Here is a 22,669-nt window from a genome sequence, read left to right as displayed (position 1 = left end):
GGAGGTAGAGGAAACTGGGGTTGGGATGTAATAACGCAAGGAAAAATGGAACAAACAAGGAATAAGAAGCCTAGCGGGATTAAATGCATTATATAAAATTTCTAAGAAAGAACTTTTCCTTTTTTTTTTTTTTATTAAAAAAGCACTAGCTACCAAAACAGGAATATAAAGACTATCAAAGAACTACAGCAATAAAATTAATAGAAATCTGAATAATATTCTAGGCTACTTCAAACTTTGCTTCTACAGTTGAAGCAAATTTTCAAGTGTTTGTGACACCCCCCCCCCCCCGCCCCATCCTAAGGCCTTTAGAATACCCTTGCTGCCGAGTTTGTTTCGACAGTTTTCAAGGTAAAAAGACACGCGATTTCACTTGTGTCTACTTTTAAAAGTAGAATTAATTGCCACGTATAATATCATGGCCTTAACTGTTACCATCTTAAAATCGCCCCCTACACTCTGGAACCTCTCTCTGATTTAGGGTTATTAACACATGTGGATAAAGAGCCATGACAAATATTTGAGATTTCTCAACTCCTGGACTTTGCTTTTCTGTTGTGACATTTTGCTGCAGCAGGTCCAAAAGTTTCCGGCGCCTCCCAGATCCACAGTGCAACGAGAATGGAGTAGATGTCAGGTAGATTAGTATCAACGCATTAAAATCTGTATCCTTTTAGTGTTCTAGTCTCTCTCCCTCCCTCCCTCCCTCCCTCTCTCTCTCTCTCTCTCTCTCTCTCTCTCTCTCTCTCACACACACACACACACACACACACACACACACACACACAGTCTACTTTATTACAGAACTCATAAAAGTACCACACAGGCTGTGACCAGAGTAGGAGAAACGTCCTTGAAAATAGTTCTTCATTTATCTACTGTAAGAATTTCTCCAAGGTAGAAATACAGATTGCTTTACTTTTACAGGAGAGATAGAAGAAGAGGGGAAACTTTCAGCCTCAGCTTCTTTCCCCAGTTAGCATGAGTTTGCCCAGTTCCCCGAAACTGACGTCTGTGTTTAGCTATGCATAGTGAGAAAACATGACTTCGTATTTCTCATACAAGGTCTTAGTTCATATTTTATTTTATTTTTTATTTTTGATCTTCTTTCCCATCTTGATCTCATCTTATCTGAAAGGCTTGAGCAAGTTTCCCTTATCTGCCTTCTTTTTCCTGGAGCTGAAAGGCTCAATGAACAGACATAGGGTTTGTTTTAGTCTCAACCAATCACAGAACAGTATTTTCCCAGGAGACGAGCTGGCTTACCCAGAGAGAGGAGAGAGAGAGAGAGAGAGAGGACACAGAAAACAAAACAGAGTCTTCATGTGCAGCCCGGATTAACCACATCCCCTTTCTGAAACCAGTGTGAGTAGGAACCCCTGAGAGCAGCCAGCTGCTTAAGGAATGTTTACAAAACTGAACCAGAGATAAAGCTCGAACTGATGCACTAGAAAAAAAGAGAAGCCAGACTGTTTCCAGGAGCGTGAACATCTCCCCTGTAGTGAGTAAAGTTAAGTGCTGTGCTTTTATGCTCTGCCAAATAAATGGGTGGATATTGCTAAGATCAATCTATTTTTTTCAGACGGTTCCAGACACTTAAGTATTTTAAAGTGCTTTAAGAACTAATTTTTATCCCCCCTCCCCAACCAGATTTTATTTTGTAAATACAGCAGTAGATTCTAGATTGCTTCCATTCTAGCACAGGAAAAAAAATTGTATTGCATTTTGTTGTGTAAACTTAGGAAAGACTAAATTTAAAGACCCTACAAATCAAAATGGTTTTTAAAAATTTGCTTATTTGAAAATTTTCTGGGCAAAACTATGTCTCTACTCAACTTCTCCTCCTCCTCCTCCTCCTCCTCCTCCTCCTCCTCCTCCTCTTCCTCCTCCTCCTCCTTCTCTCTCTCTCTCTCTCTCTCTCTCTCTCTCTCTCTCTCTTTCTCCCTTCCTTCCTTTCTCCCTCCCTCCCTTTTTCTCTCCCTCCCTCCCTTCTTCTCTCCCTCCCTTCCTTCCTTTCTCCCTCCCTCCCTTTTTCTCTCCCTCCCTCCCTTCTTCTCTCCCTCCCTTCCTTCCTTTCTCCCTCCCTCCCTTCCTCTCTCCCTCCCTCCCTTCTTCTCTCCCTCCCTTCCTCTCTCCCTCCCTTCCTTCCTTTCTCCCTCCCTCCCTTCCTCTCTACCTCCCTCCCTCTCTCCCTCCCTTCCTTCCTTTCTCCCTCCCTCCCTCTCTCCCTCCCCCCCTTCCTTTCTTTCTAAGTTATTTTGAACTTTGCTTTCTGGATTTTGAGTGTCATTTATATTTACACAATTGAGAGAAGCCTTATTTTCTCAGTGTGTCAGAATTAGGTAACTTAAGAGTTCATTATTTTAAAGCTCAGTTCTTCTGGTAAGAGATGTTCAGTTAAACTTTTACTGTATTTAAATCCAAGGATAAGCATTATGAACCTATCTCACTGGGATTGTAGCTGATGAACTTATCGTTCAGGCCAGTTTAAGCAATCAGAATTTTGTGGTTGATTTGATTAGTTATGGAATTTTTTTCTTTTCTTTCTTTCTTTTCTTTTTCTTTTTTTTTTTTACTAAAATGAAAGGAGCAAAAACGAGTGTTAACAGGATAAACTAATACATTACTTTATTTGCATTGTTGAATTCTGATCTAAAATATTATTATAAGTGCTCTGCACCTTAATGGTGCCCCCCCGTCCCCCCTGTTTCATTGTTGAAATGTGATGATAACCTTATCGCCGTCATCACTGGTCCCTCCACATAGCTTAAAGTGAATGCATTTGAGGTAAAACTTATTAATAAATCATTGTAATAATAGTCTACAACGTTGCCTCGCAGTTATTAAGTACAGCAAACATTTGAGTCAGGAACAGAGTCAAGGGTTTTCCAACTCCACTTCTGTTTTTGGTTCCTTGTTTGTGCACTTAACGAGCAGGTATGGGGAGTATGAAGGAGTTGAGTGTGCGTCAGCAGACCCGAGTGCTTCTGCACATGAATCTGCTCAAGAAATGGCGGATGAAGAGAGAGAGCCTATTGGTAAGTGCAGACATTCCGCCCTCCCCTCAGCCTTCTTTCCTTGCCTGAGTATTTCAAATATTACGGTTTAATCAGAAGACTATATTTATTACTTTTGAGGTGGGTACTTCCCAGCTATGTTTGTTCGATTGAAAAACTCATATGGTACGGTCTATGACCAGTGCCACAGAATCACGAAGACCGAGGGTATTACATTTTTCAAAAAGGGGGATTCAATTGCATGGTAAAGTTGTAGCAAAGGTCAAATCATCCCGTATTCTACAGTGGGGACCAAGACATGATCCAAAGTCGGTGAGTATGAACTGAGAGAAATTCGATGTCATTGTTCTCTATTCAAAACTATTGGTTTTTTTTTATGTGAAGGTTATTTCCAAGGATTACAAAAGAATGACTGTGTCGGTTTGTGCTAAGCAGATGCTTTGAGAAGTGGCGAATAGTACCAACCTCAGTGGCTTCACGTGGGACAGATGTTCTGTGTTTACTACTTTTAGTACAGTCAGTATAGAAGAGAAGCAAGCGAGTGGGTCTAGGACTGTTTCCACTCGCCTGGGTACCTAGTTTCTTCATCTAGGCGCTGCCACCGCCTCTGATCGTGGTAACCTCTGCTGAGCTCCTCATGAGACAAAGCAGAAGGCTGAGGCAGAGAGTGTAGTCAGTTAGGTCTACACAGCGGGCCTGGAGGTGGCGTGGACTACGTCTGCCTATTTTCCATAGAAAAGAACCCAGTCTTCAATTCCCACTTGTACCTAAGAGGATGCTCTAGTCAAAAACCTACAGGCTTCAATTCATTTACACTGTAAGAACTTAATGTGGTCACCTAAAAGAAATGAACGGACAGTGCCAGTATTTGGAAGTAAGTTCCAGAGATGAGGACGTAAGTGCTCTCTGTTCAGATAAAGTCGGGCATGAAGCTGAAACGTTTATTAATGCGAGACTTCAACAGTATCTTCTCTTTCTACATTGTTTTGCTATTGCTTCGTGGCTACTGTTTGTTTCCTATTTTGCCTGTATGTTTGTCAGACTACGGAGAGGTGTCCTTGGGCCTAGTGTTCTGGGATCATAGCAAGAAGGAAGAAATTATCATTGTTCATGATTCACTGGAGAGTGTCTCCTATGAAGTTTCTACTAATTTCCTTTAGTTTTTTCTTTCTTTCATTCATTCTTTTTTCTTTCTTTCTTTCTTTCTTTCTTTCTCCTTCCTTCCCCTCCTTTTTTCCTTCCTCCCTCCTTCCCTTCCTCCTCCTCCTCCTCCTCCTCCTCCTCCTCCTCTTCTTCTTCTTCTTCTTCTTCTTCTTCTTCTTCTTCTTCTTCTTCTTCTTCTTCTTCTTCTTCTTCCTCTCTCTCTCTCTCTCTCTCTCTCTCTCTCTCTCTCTCTTTCTCTCTTCTTTTGAGACAGGGTTTCACTGTATAACAGAGCCCTGGTTGTCCTGACTTCCAGACTGGCCTCAAACTCATAAGCGATTCATCTGACTGTGTCTCCCTACTGCTAGGATTAAAGGCATGGGACACTATGCCCCGCTTGCATTTTCTTTTGTTCTTAATAAAAAAAATATGACAACTACCAAGAAACATTGTGATTTGCCAGCATGAATTCCATGTGGAACATTTGTGCCTTATGTCTAGAATTGGCTTTCCAGTCGATCAAGATGTTCACACAATTAAGTGTTCCATTAAGTTTCCAGATGACTTCTGAAATCATTTGGTGACTTTCACGCACAACTTTAGATCAGAGAGTGACACGGGCGACTGCTACCTCAGAATGTGTCCTTCACAGAGTTTTCCCTGAAGAACGAAGGGCAATGAGAAACCAATTATATGGGAAAATTGAGTTTAGTGTTGACCGATTTGAAGAGAAATAAATCTAGGCTTATAATTTTCTCTCTTAAAAACCTGTCTTGTAGGAGTGGAGCATACCGGTTGTTATAGGACTGTATATGGGTCTGTTTTCCTATTTCAAAGAAAACAATCAGGTCCCGGAAGTCCCTCCTCAGGATCTTGGAAGCATAGATGAATTCAATGGCTCTTCTATAATGGTTGTATATACTCCAATCTCTAATGTAACCCAACAAATAATGAACAAAACCATAACTGCTCCAACTATGAAAGGTAAATATACCACCGAGAAACAAAGAATTAGTCCCATTGGTTTATGTTGTTTAAAAACTTGTGTACGTATCAGTTTAAAGTTCCAGTTAAATATCCTTCTCATACGTTCAAGTATCAAGATACCATATAATCTACCTAGATTTCCATGTTTCTCTCACAAGGAGATGTTAACTTTGCTCAGCTTGATAGGGGTTCAATTTATGGAAGCCTTTGTGTGTCTGGGAGCCTAGAACACAGCAAGAAAACACACATTTTCAAAACAGCAACTTGAAGAAATGCGGCTCCTGCGAATCCGTGGGCCTTTAGCATGAATATGCAATGATCAGGATTTATAGCTTGTTAAAATCTAATCTAATCATGGCTATCTAACAGTAAGTTCGTTAGCATGAACACTATGGTCTGACGGTGATATTCTTTCCGATACAGAATATAGAATGCAAGACCTTTAAAGGTTGTGGTTTTAAATTGACTCCATTTTGTAATCGAGGCAAAGAAAATATTTGTTTCATTTATGAGCAACCCGGGTATAGTCTGGCCATTTATTCTTTAACATTCAATTCCTAACTAATAAAATCTCTGGTTTTTGCAGAATCCGTTGCCTTTGTTTCTGCATAAGACTGAGGTCATGCATTTGTTTTCGCTTCAGGCTGTATTCTTTAATCATCGGGGATATATTAATAACGATGATGATGGATTAATTACCCTTAGACTTAAGAGGCACGACCCCCCCCCCACCTCATCCATAACCTGTCTTATTAAACATGTACTTCTCAAGCACAACTGGACTCTTTGGAACAGGAGAGTAGTATTTTCTAGGTTGCTTGGTTTAGGTGAAAGTCTACCAAATGGTGGTTCAACCTCATATTGCATTCGGTCGTGGTGGGATGCTCTCTAATCCAGTACAACTCTTTCCCTCTCACGACTCTGCAGGAACAAGAATTGTCGGGGTACCAAGTGAAAAGGACTTGGATGAAATGCTTCTGGATCATGTGCCACGAGCTTTTGGAATCGTATTTAATGACACTTTCTTTTACAAGTTAAAAGTGTATCTAATGTATGGAAATCCATTTCTGAAAGAGGACCTACTAGGTGACTTTTTAATATAAAATTCCATTGTGAGAGTCTTTATGGTTTTTGAAAAGAAGGAACAGGTAGCGTGGGGTGGGCACCTTCAATTTCCTGGGAGAGAACAGGCTAACATTTTATCACTGCACTTGTATTTGGTGTAGAGGTGGATTCCAGAGCACCGCAGAATAATTCAGCACGTATCTTTTGAGCTTACGGGTCTAAGGGAATGATGGGTAGATCCCAATGTCAGATGAGGTTGTAGTTGAATACGAGAGGCAAGTACCAGATAATGAGGGCAAGGGATGGGACTTGCGTTTCTAACGCAGACCCAGGATTCTTAATTTGACTTTTGGATTTGGGGAGTAGCTTTTAAATTGAGACCAAAGGAACAGAAAGTGTGAGGAACTGGAGATACAGTGTCCTAGTAGGACAAAGGTGTATGAAGGCGTCTTATCAAACGCTGGAGGAAAAGCCTGAAAAGCCACACCATGTGAGGGGACAACGATTTTGCAGCCGCAGTAGGGTTAGGTCCCATTTGGTATCTTTTAAACGAGGCCACAGATAGCCACTGAAGTAATTTAACTAAGGCAAGCCCATGGAAGGTTGTCCGTGAATAAAAGAGCACTCCTGATACATCCCAGAGAATTTGAGGTGCAAGAAGTCCAGGGAGAATGGACTGAAATCAGACGGCTGCTTAGATGACAGCGGCGGCAGGGAAAGGTAGAAGGCTTGTGGGTTAAAAGACACGGAGGACATAGAATCAGCGCAATCTGTAGAACAGGTTCTTTAATGCTATTCACGTGCCGTGTGCAGACTGATACTATTCACGTGCCGTGTGCAGACTACATATTCTTCAGCGGGTTCTTGCAGAATGCAGTGAACGGAAACCATGGGGCCCGTTTGAATTGTTCTCCTCAGAGGCGGGAGGATAAAAAAGATACACAAAGGAGATGAGAGGGTAGAGACAATAGAGCTACTCTAGATATTTATGGTGGCCAGGAAGCCCCCTCTGGGATGGAGTCATTTTTTTGTGAGAATAGGGTAAAGGGGCAATCGGTCTCTATAAATAAAACTGTCATAGATCTGTGAGTCTAGCTAAAGGTTTATCCAGAGACACTCAATTGCAGAGTTGAGGCTGTATTCAAATGCTACAGCGCAGGAGAGGCCAAACGAAACTATTGGGAAGATGGTTCCCGAGACTTGCACAATATAGGTGGTGTCCTTCCCCATTTTCTGTTTCTCCCCCCCCAGAAAGAGCTGTAGTCTTTTGTCTTAGTCATTCCGGGTCTGTGCAGTAGCTTGTCAGGAGTCCTCAAACATTGCTTCTCATTAAACATCTCCACTTTCCACCCAGAGGGGTAGAAATAGTCATTTTACTATGATAATTAATTCCAGGTTATTTGGGGACAAAATTTCTTCTTATGCACATATCCCACTTTAGGTTTCTAGGTACAGAATTGGGAATTGGTGGTGGTGTTGGAGGTGGTGGAGGTGGAGGTGGTGGTGGTGGTGGTGGTGGTGGTGGTGTGTGTTTTCGCTATGGAAACCCCAAAGCCTTGTTTTTCGTCTCAGGAAGCTGGGTTATCTCTATCCCTAGTCTCATGGTGTGTATCAGAGTAGCTGCTTCTTGTACACTACACACCCTTCCTCTTAACATGTCTGCCTCATCTCAAAACTACTTCATTAGTTTGTTTTCTTGCTTGCTTTGGTTGAGACAGGGTTATGACATACCCCAGGCTAGCCCAGAAGTCCATTATTCTCCTGCTTCCTGAGTACTAGGATGACAGACAGACCACCATGCCTATCTTCTGTACGAGGTTAAGCGTTCTGACTGGTGGAGTCTCTTCCCCTTCATGTTCTCTCCTTCTGCCTTCAGCCCGTGATGATGGTGAGTCCTTTCCTTTTGCTTACAGCTCATTGCTGGGATACATATCCTCACGTTTTCTGTTCACTGACCAGATACTGGAAAAGAGGATTTGTGGCCTTACAAACCGCCATTAACGCGGCCATTATAGAAGTAAGTGCTTGACTGGAAAGTTCCGGTGGTTACTATAATTAGCTCCAGAGGGAGGCCATCGACATGTCAATGAAAGATGATGTCCCAGTTTATTTGACCGGCAGTAACGATTCGCCATGGCTGGGCAACCCATAAAGAAGCCACAGCTACTTTTCATAGCTCTCAGATCTGGCAAGTGTGTGGTAAGGCCTCAACAAGCTAGTGCCTCACGCCTGTCACAGCCTAGCGGTCTTTCCATGGCCGAAGGGATGAAAGGGCAAAGAGGAGAAGAACACTGTGTTCTCACTTGGCAGAGGAGTGAAAGGGCAAGTGGCACACTAGGACATACTTGCCAAGCTTTTGATGAGTCACTCATCTCTCCACGAGGGCGGGCGAGGCTCCGTGACTTACTTCCCTAAACATCCTACCTCTAACATCGAACTGGATGAAGCTTCCACATGCATTGTGGTGGGGAGGGGGGGGTCAGTGGGCACTCAAATTAGCAGTAATGTAGACTTAAGAGTGTGTGACAGAATTTTTACACCCCCCATTTATAGTTTCCTTTTCTTTTTACTATTTTATTTATTTACATTTCAGTCATTGTCCTCCCCCCTTTTGGGTCCCCCCTCCCACAGTTCCTCTTCTCATTCCTCCTCCCACTTGCCTAGCTCTGCAATGCTTCACGGAAACCTGCAAGCCAGCACACCCAGTTCCCTCTACTGTGTTACGGGACTGCAGCATTCCAACCAGGAAACTGACACAGAGCATCCTCCAGGGCTCATTCCAGCTTCGTCAAACTGTGTACCCTTTAATTTCCCTTTGCTTTTGTCTTCAGGTCACAACAAAGCACCCTGTGATGGAGGAGTTAATGTCCGTCAACGCGTTCAATATGAAGACCTTACCTTTTATTTCTAAAGACATTTTTCAATATGAAATTTTTATCTTGTTCTGCTTGCTCTATTTCTCCTCGTTCATCTATTTTGCGTCACGCAGCATTACTAAAGAGAGAAAGCACTCTAAGGAGTTCATGAAAGTAATGGGTCTACAAGACTCTGCATTCTGGTGAGTCCGAGAGAGAGAGAGAGAGAGAGAGAGAGAGAGAGAGAGAGAGAGAGAGAGAGAGGCAGGAGACAGAGAGAGACAGAGAAAGAGAGAGACAGAGACACACACAGAGAGACAGAGGGAGACAGAGACAGAGAGACAGACAGAGAGACAGAGGGAGACAGAGACAGAGAGGCAGACAGAGAGACAGAGGGAGACAGAGAGGCAGACAGAGAGAGACAGAGAAAGAGAGAGGGAGAGAGAGAAAGAGAGAGGGAGAGAGAGAGGAGGGAGACGGAGGGGGAGGGGAGGGGGAGAGGGAGTGAGACAGAGAAAGAGAGAGACAGAGACACACAGAGAGAGACAGAGGGAGACAAAGACAGAGAGACAGAGAGACAGACAGAGAGAGAAAGAGAGCGCGGGGGGGGGGGACGGCATCACAAAACAACAGAAGTGTTATTGTTTACAATGCCACGGATTGAATTTGACGCGGGGGCTACTTGCCGGCTCTCACTATTAGATTTAGGCGTTGTTAAATCTTCCATGGAAGATAGGTGGGGCTCACCCAGTATGATTCTGGTGTTGGCTTTTTCCTTTGCAACCCCGAGGCTCGAGGCTCTGTCACCAAGGCTGGAGATGAGGAAAGTAAGGCAGTTAGTTGCCCAGTGTCGGGCCTCAGTGCTGAAGAGAGACTGGATGGCATTTCTGCCTGATCTAGTTGTCAGCTGCCTTCTCCACAGTTCCTCGTGTGAGGAAAGCAGCCTTGTAAAGTGGATATGGTATTCATGGATGTGGCCCACCAGGGGTGTTTTGAAGCATGTAAATGCTGTGTGTTAAATGATGCAATAACATTAGGACATAGCATCTAGCCTGGTGGGTAGGGAGGACTTAACAGGACTTGAATTATACACTAATATTTGTACCTTGCCTTACCTCACAAACACTTCAAAGTAATTTTGAGATACATGTATACGTTTGTGTGTGTACACGGACACATCGAATCTATGTGTTTGTGACATAATAAAGGTGAGTACTTTTCATAGAAATAAAGGCTTATGAAGATAGTGAGAGTTTAGGTGACAGAAATGAAAACGATGTAACGTCTAGTCTCCTCAAAGGCAAGCCACAGAATTTGGTATTAGTGGCAAAATGTATGCTGCCAGGCGTAAAGGAAAACCACATGTGTATTTTAGCTCAGAAGAGACACGCCATGGTTTTCTATTGATTCTTAAGGGATAACTCTCGGTATATTACTCAGATCAAGAAAGCATTCGGTTGGGCAGACAGTGCAGGGTGTGTAATCTTAGCCTTGGGTAGGTGGACAGAGGAAGATGGGGAGCTTCTGAGCTGTCTGAGACGTATGGAGACCCTGAGACCCTTCATAAATCAAAGCCAATGTATACACAAACAAACACCACTTAAAATATATGTGAACCAAAACCTCTTCCCCAAACACCCAAACTATGTGTATGAAATGGTAAAACTTCATGGACAGGATGAATCACTGTTTATTGACCAATTTAGCCACTCCTATAGTCCCTGGAGTAAAATTTTGGTCCAGAAGCCAAAGATAATCTTAATTTTAATGTAGGTGGATTGGGAGATAGAAAAGAAGGAGTTTTTAAAAAGTGAGAATTTTTTTGTGCGTGTGTTGGAGCATTGGGAATGGCAATTCCCTGCCGTTCAGGAGGGAGGAGAGACAACAACTTCCATAGAAGGGTCTCCTTTCAGTTCAAGGCAAGACATAGCGGGGAGATGCCCAGAGATGCCCACCTTAAATTAGGGAGGCACCAGCAGGCTGGCATGAAATCCAAGGAGATACTGGAATTCCGATGCTGATTTTATTTTCCCGATGATTCTTAGCATGCATATAAATTAAGACCTGGAAAAATTATATATATTATATATATATATATATATATATATATATATATATATATATATACATACACACATCCTTAGCACTAGGACAGAAAATACTTTGGAAGCATCTTTCCCAAGTGTCAGACATCTTTCGGAAATGAATATGACTTCTATTAACGCCATGATACAGCACGTGCACTTTTTCCAAGAGGGAAGATTTTGTATAAGTTTATTAATATCGTCTCCCCTAATCTACCCCTATAGCTAGTTCCCTTCTCAAGTAATTAGTTTAATGCCTTTATTTCATAATTCTCCTACACTCTGTTGTCTTCAATTTGACCTTAAAGTAGCGTCTTCTGTACTTTGGAAGAAAGTTTACAGACTATGTTACACCTTTCAAGAATGCCGATGTGTCTAGCACAGCCCAATTCATTATGTTGATATAAGATTAAAAACCAAAAGTAGTAAGTAAATCCAGCTAAGCATGTTTTACTGGGGTGCAGGCTGCCAAGCATGCATCTTCTGCTGCACTCTGCAGGAGAGGCCCTCTTGTTAGTTAATTATGCGGTTTTAAGGAGGAGCAAGAACTCTGGACAGAATGGACACCTGCGGTTACATTTGCATCTTGCTAAGGGTTTATTTTGTGACATTCCGTGTGCCCATTAGCTAGCAAGAGGGACTTTATGATGGGACTCGTGCACCCTTAGAGTCCCGTCTCATCTAACTCATGTTGTTATTTAGTGTCTTGGAAAAAATAATGTGAACACCAACACATCTAAAGCAAAATAACAGAAGAGTGTAAAGATTCAAAGGTGCTCCATGCCTTATAACCACGTGGGTGAGGAAACGACGGGGTTAGGAGACCTGGGACAGCACCCGTGGAGGTTTTCCATTTCCTGGGAAGAAGAGAGTGGTGGCGTTGCCTGCAGAGGTCCCCAAGCTTTCCATGCCTCTAGAGGCCTTTGATTGACATCTGACTGGCCATCAGTTAGTTCTTAAGTCTCCTTCCAGCCCAGTTTCACTTCAGGGTCGTGTGGTAATATCTAAAAAAACTGATGGCATCCACTTTAATTCAGTCGTTTCCCTTCAACGAGATATTCTCCCACATCTCACATTAAAAACAGATCTAATAAAATTTCGTTGTGTATTTATCACGGGAAGGAAAATAGGGAGCAACTGTCTAGTTTCAGAAGAACACTAGAATACGTTAATATAACGAAATCCCCTAAGCCCGTTTATAACAGATAATGCTGATGGAAAAAGGCAAGTTACCTATCATACCTACAGCATGCAACATACGGTTTATACAATGCTCACACTATCTGTGCAATACATGCATGTGGATGCCTGGCCCTCAGGCACCAGCAAGGCCATCCTTTGGTTCATAGTCTCTTAACCGGTTGTGACACTCATCGGTTGGTGCCAACGCTAATATTTGGTACCTGCCATTACTGCGTGGTGATGGCTGTCAGAATGCCTTGGAATCCTAAGCAGGACGTTTGGTGGGGGGAATGGGGAGGGGAGGAGGAGGAAGATGGAGAATTGTGCTGCTGGAGAGCACACACAGTGTACTTGTGCAATGATATCAATACCATAGTTAATAAACCACATACCAGAGTAATAGGATTGGACAATGCTTCGGCAGATTTGAAGATTTTTTTTTGAAAGGCTAACTAACTCAGATGCCTTTTGTCTTTGTTTAGGCTGTCCTGGGGCTTAATCTATGTTGGCTTCATCTTTATTTTTTCTGTATTCATCGCCGTTATCATAACATCTACCCGGATCATAGTGATGACTGGTTTCCTCGTCATATTTACACTGTTCTTCTTGTATGGACTATCCGTGGTAAGTATGCGCCTTTACTGCCACCGTCTACACGGTAGATCTTAGCTATGTGCAGCAAACGTTAATTCTCCAGAGTGTTAGGAAGACACTTCAATCATATCCTGTGTGTATGTGTGTGTTTGTGTGTGGGAATACTGTGTGTGTGTTTGTGTGTGTGTGAATACTGTGTATGTGTGTGTTTGTGTATGTGAATACTGTGTGTGTGTGTTTGTGTGTGTGTGAATACTGTGTATGTGTGTGTTTGTGTATGTGAATACTGTGTGTGTGTTTGTGTGTGTGAATACTGTGTGTGTGTTTGTGTGTGTGAATACTGTGTGTGTGTTTGTGTGTGTGAATACTGTGTGTGTGTTTGTGTGTGTGTGAATACTGTGTATGTGTGTGTTTGTGTGTGTGAATACTGTGTGTGTGTGAATACTGTGTGTGTACGTGTGCACACACATGTGTTTGCTTGAGAAAATGCCAGTGACTATAAGAAACAGGCCTCTCTGTTTTCACACACATCTTGTAATGAAATGATGCATCAAAGTTTTTTTTAATAACAATCTTTTAATTGAGTTATTTCAGAATCTTAATTCTGAAACTTTTGATGATAGTGAACGATAAAAAAAAAAACCAGCTTGCTAAGCTACTACTACATTCTTCAAATTTGCTACTTATTTTATCATGGCGACCCGGAACACTGGTCTCATGCAGCTATGTTTTAAATTTTATGCCAGTATTTTCAGTAGCTCTAAACAAAAAACAAAACAGAAAACAGGAAGGGAATACAAAAGGAAAAGAAAACATCTGAGGGTCCAACCTTTGCACTCCTCTTGCTTTCCCAGTTGCACTCCTCTTGCTGTCCCTTGTAGGAACAATGGTCTTCGTTTTGCTGAGGGTCCTCAAAAGCTGTATGACAGCCACTGTCTTCTCTCTTTCAGATAGCTGTAACTTTCCTGATGGCTGTTCTGTTACAGAAAGCGATCATCACCAACCTATTTGTATTTCTCTTTAACCTCTTTTGGGGGTGTGTGGGGTTCACGGTGCTGCACAAAGAGCTCCCCTCATCTCTGGAATGGGTCCTGAGCATCTGTAGCCCTTTTGCCTTCACATCCGGGATGACCAAGGTAAACACATAGGTTATTATCGATGCTTTAATTAACCTATGATGACTCCTTACAGTCCAGTCTGGTGTTAACCAAGAGCTTTTACTGTTGCAAATTTCCCACCACAGAGATTAAATTTTCAACATTACAAAAGATTGCCATTACTCAAGAGTTAAAATAAAAATCTCTAGTTTATTAACAATTCGATGTAGATCTGTTTAAATCATTTTGTCGAGTAAACCATGAGTCAGTTATGAAAATCTTAAGTACCTAGTACAACAAACTTTATTATAAAGTCTGTCCGTGTACTTGGGATCTTATTAAGAAGGAGAATACTGTGTTTATTCTATAGCATGTCTAAGCACACCATTTGTCACTGGGTAACCCTTTTGTGAAAATTACTTCCTTGCTGTTTATGATCAGCCAAGTTTGGGTTTTGAAATACAAATATTTGTTTCCCCTTTTTTAAACTTATATAAATGATGTGTAAAATATATTTAAAATATTTAACCTTTTCTGCCCAGTATTCTGTTATTAGTCTCATGTGTAGCCTTGTATAATGTAGTGTTATATACCTTCTTATTGTATGCCTACATTACCTTCTTGATAAATGAGAGCAGAATTCCAGGCTTTGATGTTTTTTTTTTCATAAAGCTATTAAAAATAATCTTCTATGTGTTTCTGCACACCGGTTCAGTTTGGTGTATTCATAGGAGTTGGATAACAGACTACTGTATATAAATCTTAATACTCACAGCCGTCATTAAATGCTTTTCTAAAATGGTAACATCATCTGGCTTTTATAAAAAGGATGCTAGAATATTACCATTTTCTTCAGTCTTCACTAACATTTGTTATTGTTAAAGTTTCAAGTGTTAGCCACTCCGATGAAGACGTGACATGTACTCTATACATAGATGTGAACATTAGTTTGTGTTTTCTGCATGTTAGATAAACCTGGATACCTTTTCATGTAGCATCTTTTGCCTTTTCATTTTGCAAGTTGTCTATTCAGATCTTTTCTTTGCATGTCTATTGAGTTTTCTATATTTTCCCTATTACCGCATAACAGTTTCTTACATTGGCTGTGCACCAGACTTTTTCCAGTCATTGCTAGCTTTTTTCTTATGAAAAGAGATTTAAGAGAAAGGTTTTTAAAAATTTTTATTTCCTATACTTATGTGTGTGCTGAAGGTATGCATGCGTACTAGGTGCACACACCCAGAAGAGGGCATCTGGTGCCCTGGAACTGGAGTCATAGATACCTGTGAGCCCCCGACACACGGTACGGTTCCGGACCTTTTCTATAAAGGAAATGTGAGCAAAGGGAAACTTTCAGCATTTTACTATCAAACATCTCAGCTTCTAAGTTTGGGAAGAAAACTCCTGTATTGTGAATGGATACCCGACTTTCTCAAGTGCTTTCTCTGTATCTACTGGAGCAATGATTATAACCCCTCTCCCTGCTTTATTGTGTTGTATGCAGAACCATATTGATTTATTTTCAAATGTTGACTCAGATTTGCATTTCTGTTAGCTTTATTCATTTCTATTGTATATTATTTGGAATACCTTTATTCAAATATTCCCTTTAAAAGTTAACTTGAAAATTTAATCATTAGTTCTGTGCCGACATATTTATGAGTTTAGGAAATTATTATTGGTTTTGTTTGAATCTTAGATTATCTTCCTGGAGTACAACTTGAATGGTGTCGTATTTCCTGACCCTTCCGGAGAATCATATGTAATGATAGCAGTATTTTTCATATTGGCTTTTGATGGTCTTCTCTACTTGGTTTTGGCCTTGTATTTTGACAAAATCTTGCCCTGTAAGTAACTGGATTTTTCTCCGATTTTTCAGTTATTGATCACATAGGTAAGTTTTTCCTTAGGATTGCTTTAAAATAGCCTTAGAGGTAAAGCTCAATGTCCAATCTCAGTCTGAATTGATTAGTTGGTTATGCTTCACGGAAGAGGATATATGTAAAATTATCCTGATTTTGAAACAACATAATTATTTAAGTCAATGTTGAAATACAGTTTTATATTAACTAAGTTTTATTACTTTTGATGTATCCTTCCAAGCATCTTAAAGAGTGATAGTACAAATTTATATCAAAATAATCCAAAAAGATAAACAAAGAGGCTTGAGAGTAGGAGCAGACTCTTGGGAAGAAGACCAGGCCAATAGGTAAGTGGGCAGCAAGACAAGGTATAAGAGGAGAAGAATTTGGTGACAGTGACTAATACGCAAGGAAGAAGCTGTCAAAAATTAAAAAGCATTTCAGGGGGCTGCTCTTCCAGAGGTCTTGAGTTAAAGTCCCAGCAACCATATGGTGGCTTACAATCATCTGCAATGAGATCTGATGCCCTCTTCTGGTGTGTCTGAAGATAGCAGCAGTGTACTCATATATAAAATAAACATTTTTTTTTAAAAAGCATTTCAGAAGAAAACTTCAAAAATAAGCAATAATTAGTTCCTGGTATGGCGTGTTTATTACTGGGCCACCACGCTGTAGAAACATTTTCTAATGGAGATTTATTAGTCATTATTCTCAACACTTCCCGTCTTATTCATGATCACAAAGACATAGATTGTGCAGTTCATTTTCCTTGTCTTGCCAATAACCAAAAATAAAAATCCACATAAGCCCAAAGTTCCTCCCCACGTACTGGAATCAGAATGTTCATCTCTGTGCATGACTTCATTCATTCTTTTAAGTTTTAATATCCCCCTGCTTTAATAAGCGTACTGTTGTCTTATATATTTCTATGTAGTTATATCCCTATGACCCATTATTTCTGGCTTATAGATAAAGTTTCTTAATAACAAATAATATTTGACTTCTTCTGTATCAGTCAAAAACTTTACAGTATTGTCATTTCCATCTTGAAAAAAAATTTTCTGCATGCGTTATTTTTCATTCACGGCACGTTCTATGAACTTGTAGTAACTGTGTTTCTAAAAAATAACTTGATGTCACCTATCCTCATAGATATCTTTTAGATTACATTTTTCAATTACTCGACCTATATTTTGTCGCAAGTTCTGTTATATTAATTTTTGCCATGGAACTTTAGATTTTCATTATTAATTTTATTCATAGTAATAGGAAACTTGAAGGAAAAACTGTATCGTGTTTGAAGGTTCAGAATATTTCTTCTTCTCTTAGCGAGGCTTCATTGTTCACTGTATTGACCTGATACTTTATCGTTCTTGCTAACTAGGTGGGGCTGATCGCCGGGCCGCTCCACTGTTTTTCTTGAATCCGGTGTCTTGTTTTCGAAAAAGGACCAGTAGAAACAAGGTCACTGAGAGAGACATAGACCCCGAGCTTCCTTCGGATGAGTATTTTGAGCCCGTGGATCCAGAATACCAAGGGAAAGAAGCCATCAGGTAAACACATTTGTAGCTCTGCTAATATCGAGTAAAGGCTAAAGAATTGTTAACCGCCAGCTATCTGGGAGTCTGTGGCAAGTGTCAAAGTGGAAAGGCATCCGTCTTTGTCAGCATCAGCCTGAACTAGTCACAGTCCCCTGTAATAACCAATTGTTTTTCTTAAATGCTTCTCGAAAGTAAGATTCCCTGGGAGCCTGTGTATACACGAAGGTTCTCAATCTGTGGGTCGCGACCCCTCAACTGGCAACACATAAGAATAGTAACATTACAGTTACGGAATAGCAGTACTAATAATGTTGTGGTTGGGGGTCGCCACAACGGGAGGACCTGTATTAAAGAGTCGCAGCATCCAGAAGGTTAAAAACCACTGATCAGTGTGCTCTACCCTTGTCTCGTCTAGTGTAACTGCCTGCTTCTATCTTTTGTGTCTATATTAAAAGTTTTGCAGTTGTTTTGCTTTGCCTTTTGAGACAGGGTCTCCATGCAGCTCAGGTTGGCCCTCAATAATGTTTACCAGTCAAAGATGACCCTGACCTTCTGTTCCTCTTTCCTCCACCACCAATGTGCAGGGGACTGTAGGCGCCTGCCTCCAGGCCTTGCCAAATGTCCCTTTAACACAGAGAAACTGGATATACAGAAGGCACACAATGAGAGTATCACGTGACAGTAGGGGCAGACGTTCGAACATTTCCAGAAAAACAACAGAATGTTGGCCCCAAATGCAAATGATGATTTTCAGCTCTGAAATCAGAAAAACACCAGTTCCTCCTGCATGGGAGTTTCTTTATTAAAATTAAAGTATTAAAGGCCAGCTACAAAGGACACCTAAGGCCAATGGCTATTATACCATGCCCTCTCCCCCAGCCAAAGGCTAAAATAAAATTTCTGATAGGAGTCAATCTCTTTTGTTTCTCCTTACTCATCCAATAATCACACTGCTGTGTTTGCTGTATAGATGTGAGGCTAAGCCAAGTGTCAGAGTCGAAGTCTAGAGAATCTCATTCATTTTCATGTTAATTACTGTAATGTGCTTTCTATGTCTACCATTATATCTGCCTGCGCCTTTCTTTACTTGTGTGTACTATTTGGCTAATAGAGTGCCTCTTTATTGTTTCAGAATAAGAAATATTAGAAAGGAATATAAAGGGAAGTCTGGGAAAGTGGAGGCTTTGAAAGGTAAAGAAACTTATTTCATTCTGTTTATCTGACTTAATTATGAACGCTCAAACCTGGGAAACACTCAGCAAGAAAATGTAAATATATCAGCAAGACAAAAACAGGAACAAAAAACAAAAGACGAAAGCAAAAGAAAGAAGCAAGAACATAGGTGACCTAACCATCTGGACACTAATAATATTTCAGAATTCATTGTAAAGTCCTTCCAGATAGTTCGTGGATTTACTGATTTACAAAGATATCATCAAACTGTGAAAAATATGTCATTATTTTGCTTTTCACTATGGCTACCATAAACACATTTTTGTATTTGTACTGTCAGGAAAGAATGCTAGAATCTGATAAAACTTTTAGAGAGTGATGGGATTTACAGTCCATATTTGTTGATGTAGTAGTGAACTAGAATGCTAACCAAGACAAGATTAATGAAACCTTTGACAGTGAGCTAAATTAACAGATCAATATTCCATGACAAACTAATTTTTAATTTTGTATGATTAGGCATATTATAATAATATAATAATATATTGCTATTATTATATTATAATATTATTATAATAATAATTATATATTACTATAGTTTTATGTAGCGAGAATCGAGCCAGCATCAATCGACAACTACATTTCCAAGCTACAGCTGCTTTTATTAAAAATGATATCCAGACTGGGTGTGGTGACACCTTTTCCTTCCCCCAATTTTACGAAAAACAGATTCATACAATATATCCTGACTATAGTTTCAGTTCTATTTCCCCCAGTTCCTCCCCACTCCCCTCCCATCTGGATCCACTCTCTTTCTATCTTTCATTAGAAAAGGACAAGCATCTAAGAGAGAACAAAATGCAACAAAATAAAATACCAGACATAAAACAAAAATCGTCGCACTGAATTTGGACAGGTCAAACCCACAGAAGGAAAGGAGCCCCCAAGAGAAGGCACAAGAGGGAACCCACTGATTCTCTTACTCAGGAGACCCATAAACTGAATGCTATAACATGGATGCAAAGGACCTGACCCATGTTGGCTCTGTTTGCTGCTTCAGTTCATATGATCTTTGTGCGGTCGATGTAGAGGAGCTCGTCTTCCTGGTGTCCTCTATCTCTTCTGTTCTGAGGGGTTCCCTGATGTCTGAGGGAAGGATTTGATGGAGACATTCCATTTAGAGCCCTGTGTTCCAAGGTGTCCTCTCCCCTCTTCCCTCTCCCTTCTGCTCTCTTCCCTTTCCCCTTTCCCCTCACTCCTCTCCCCTCTTCCCTCTCGCCTCTTCCCCCTCCCCTCCATCTTCTTCCTCCTCCTCCCCTCCCCCTCCCCCTTTCCCTTCTCTGCTTTCCTCTCCCCCCTCTCCTCCCCTCCCCCTTGCTGTCTGCATAATGAATGGAATAGCTGTGGGTCTCTGTATGTGTCCCGTGATCTGCTGCAGGGAAAAGCTTTTCTGATGATGGCTAAATAAGGCATTGATCTATACTATAGTAAAATATCGTTTTTATTGTTATGTTTTCGTTTTTAAGACCAGTAGTATTGTTTGGTTTTACTTAAGGTCTCTGGGCAACCTAGTCTCTAGGGTCACTGAGCTAGAGGTCGTTGAGTATGAGTTCCACTTTGCGGGATGGGCCTTGAATCGGATCAGAAGTTGATTGGTTACACCCACAACCTTTGTACCACCGTTACCCTAGAACCGTTTGCAGGACGGGGTTTGTAGGTCAAAGGTTTTGTAGCTGGGTTGCTGTTTCTGTTTCTCTTTTGGCCGCCTACAGGGAATATTCCCTTGTCAAAGACATTAGAACATTGGGGTGAAAGTTCTATGCGGGTACCAGCTCGACCTCTCTATGATTGATGAGTTGTGTGGGTGTTATCTTCAGCGATGGGGCCTTGCTGTCCGTGTGTGGAGAGCAACTTAGAGTCTTGGCAACAGTCTGGGCTGTTTAGAGATTTTCCTGGGACCCCTTTGGCTGAGAACTCAATTGGATGTAACCCAGTCCCAGTACTGGAAGCTTTGTTTGGTAACAAGAGAGAGGCGTCTGATTGCTTGGAGACTTCATCAGGCTCTCCTTCATATATATTTAGGAGGCCTCCACACCACCCCTCGGAAGCCCCTCCATTCCCTGCTTTCCTTCCACCCGCATGATCTTCCCTCCCCCTCCATACCTGATCATTGTATATTATGGATATCGGTCCTCTACTGGATGTGGAGCTAATGAAAATCTTTCCCCATTCTGTAGGCTGCTGCTTTGTCCCGGTGGCATGTCCTTCCGGTAGCATGTACCTTTTCCCCAAGCATGTCCTTCTGGTAGCATGTACCTTTTCCCCAAGCCTTTGGGAGGCAGAGGGCCAAAGGATCTCTGTGAATTTAAGGCCAACTTGGACCTCATTGGGAGTTCTGGGCCGACCAGGGCCACATAGTGAGATGCTGTGTACAACAAATATGTAAAGAAATGAGTTTTTATAAAAGTGTGAGTGTTAAAGTGCTGAAATGGACGGATCGTACACCCTACTAAAGACAGAGTTCTCTGTCCACTGTGATTACACTGTATTTATTTTGGAGCACCCTGACACCTCTTAGCTCAGCAGCATTCATTCTGTTGAGCCTGAGACTTTGAGGATTCAGTGTACACGTGAACAACTTTATTCTTCAAACTCTTCTCATTCACCACCAAGATCTGCCATTCGCTCCTTTAAGTTTGGTCAGGATATATTGAGGTAACTTTAAATTTAATTTAAAATCCCAGAGCACATTCTGAACTACCTTGACACTGCCAATGTCACAGGTTTCCCATTTTTAAAGGTCTTCGGACTTTTCTTCCACTTTCAGAAGTACTAGTACATAACAAAAATTAAAGTTTTGCATCTCAAAGCAACACACACATACACATACACGCACACTCACACACGCACAGGCACAGGCACAGGCACACGCACGCACACACACAAAACTGAATGTTTCTTTCTTTTTTTAAAAAAAATTTTTATTAGATATATTTCTTTACTTACATTTCAAAGGTTATTCCCCTTCCCGAGTTCCTATCCATAAGTCCCCATCCCCTCCCCTCCTCCATACATCCCCCTTATTGCCCCCATATTCCCCTGCACTGAGGGTCCAACTTTGGCAGGACCAAGGGCTTCCCCTTCCTCCGGTGCTCCAACAAGGCTATTCTCTACTACATATGTAGTTGGAGCCCTGGGTCAGTCCATGTATAGTCTTTCGGTAGTGGTTTAGTCCCTGGAAGCTCTGGATGGTTGGCATTGTTGTTTTTATGGGGTTGCAAGCTCCTTCAACTCTTTCAATCCTTCCTCTAATCCCCTCCAAGGGGGTCCAGTTCTCACTTCAGTGGTTTGCTGCTAGCATTGACCTCTGTATTGGACATGCTCTGGATGTGTCTGTCAGGAGAGATCTATATCCGGTCCCTTTCAGCATGCATTTTCTAGCTTCATCAATCTTATCTAGTATTGGTGGCTGCACATATATGGGCCACATATGTGTCAGGCTCTGAATGGCCATTCCTTGAGTCACTGCTCTAAACTTTGCTTCCATATCCCCTTCTATGGATATTTTCCCCCCTTTTAAGAAGGAGTGGGAGCATCCGCATTTTGATCATCCTTCTTCTTGAGCTTCCTGTGGTCTGTGGATTGCATCTTGGGTAATTTGAGCTTTTTGGCGAATATCCATTTATCAATGAGTACATACCAAGTGTGTTTTTCTGTGATTGAGTAACCTCATTCAAGATGGTATTTTCTAGTTCATTCCATTTGCCTATGAATTTCATGAAGTCATTGTTTTTGATAGCTGAGTAGTACTCCACTGTGTAGATGTACCACATTTTTTGAATCGATTCCTCTGTTGAAGGGCATCTGGGTTCTTTCCAGCTTCTGGCTATTATAAATAAGGCTGCTATGAACATAGTGGAGCATGTGTCTTTGTTGTATGTTGGACCATCTTTTGGGTATATGCCCAAGGGAGGTATAGCTGGGTCCTCAGATAGTTCAATGTCCAATTTTCTGAGGAACCTCCAGACTGATTTCCAGAGTGGTTGTACCAGTTTGCAATCCCACCAAC

At 41.3% G+C, this 22,669-nt stretch overlaps 1 protein-coding gene across 7 annotated transcripts in view; it reads left to right on the top strand.

Moving 5' to 3' along the window:
- Window positions 1–575: 575 nt before the first annotated feature.
- The window catches only part of Abca6 (ATP binding cassette subfamily A member 6), a 69,586-nt gene continuing 47,492 nt past the window's right edge, over window positions 576–22,669 (top strand). Inside the window, exons 1-11 of one of the 7 annotated variants that reach the window (XM_087572497.1) lie at window positions 576–665; window positions 2,938–3,038; window positions 4,940–5,144; window positions 6,075–6,233; window positions 8,126–8,229; window positions 9,044–9,270; window positions 12,816–12,957; window positions 13,878–14,063; window positions 15,724–15,871; window positions 17,271–17,439; window positions 18,560–18,618. In XM_087572497.1, the coding sequence (XP_087428623.1) occupies window positions 2,940–3,038; window positions 4,940–5,144; window positions 6,075–6,233; window positions 8,126–8,229; window positions 9,044–9,270; window positions 12,816–12,957; window positions 13,878–14,063; window positions 15,724–15,871; window positions 17,271–17,439; window positions 18,560–18,618 (1,498 nt within the window). In that variant the 5' untranslated portion in view covers window positions 576–665; window positions 2,938–2,939. 7 annotated transcript variants of the gene reach the window in all.

This window comes from Rattus norvegicus, chromosome 10 (genome assembly GCF_021556685.1).
Source record: "Rattus norvegicus strain SHRSP/BbbUtx chromosome 10, alternate assembly SHRSP_T2T, whole genome shotgun sequence".
Lineage (NCBI taxonomy): Eukaryota > Metazoa > Chordata > Mammalia > Rodentia > Muridae > Rattus > Rattus norvegicus.
The sequence above is the reverse complement of the archived record's forward strand: the minus strand, read 5'-3'. Positions and strand labels throughout refer to the sequence as shown.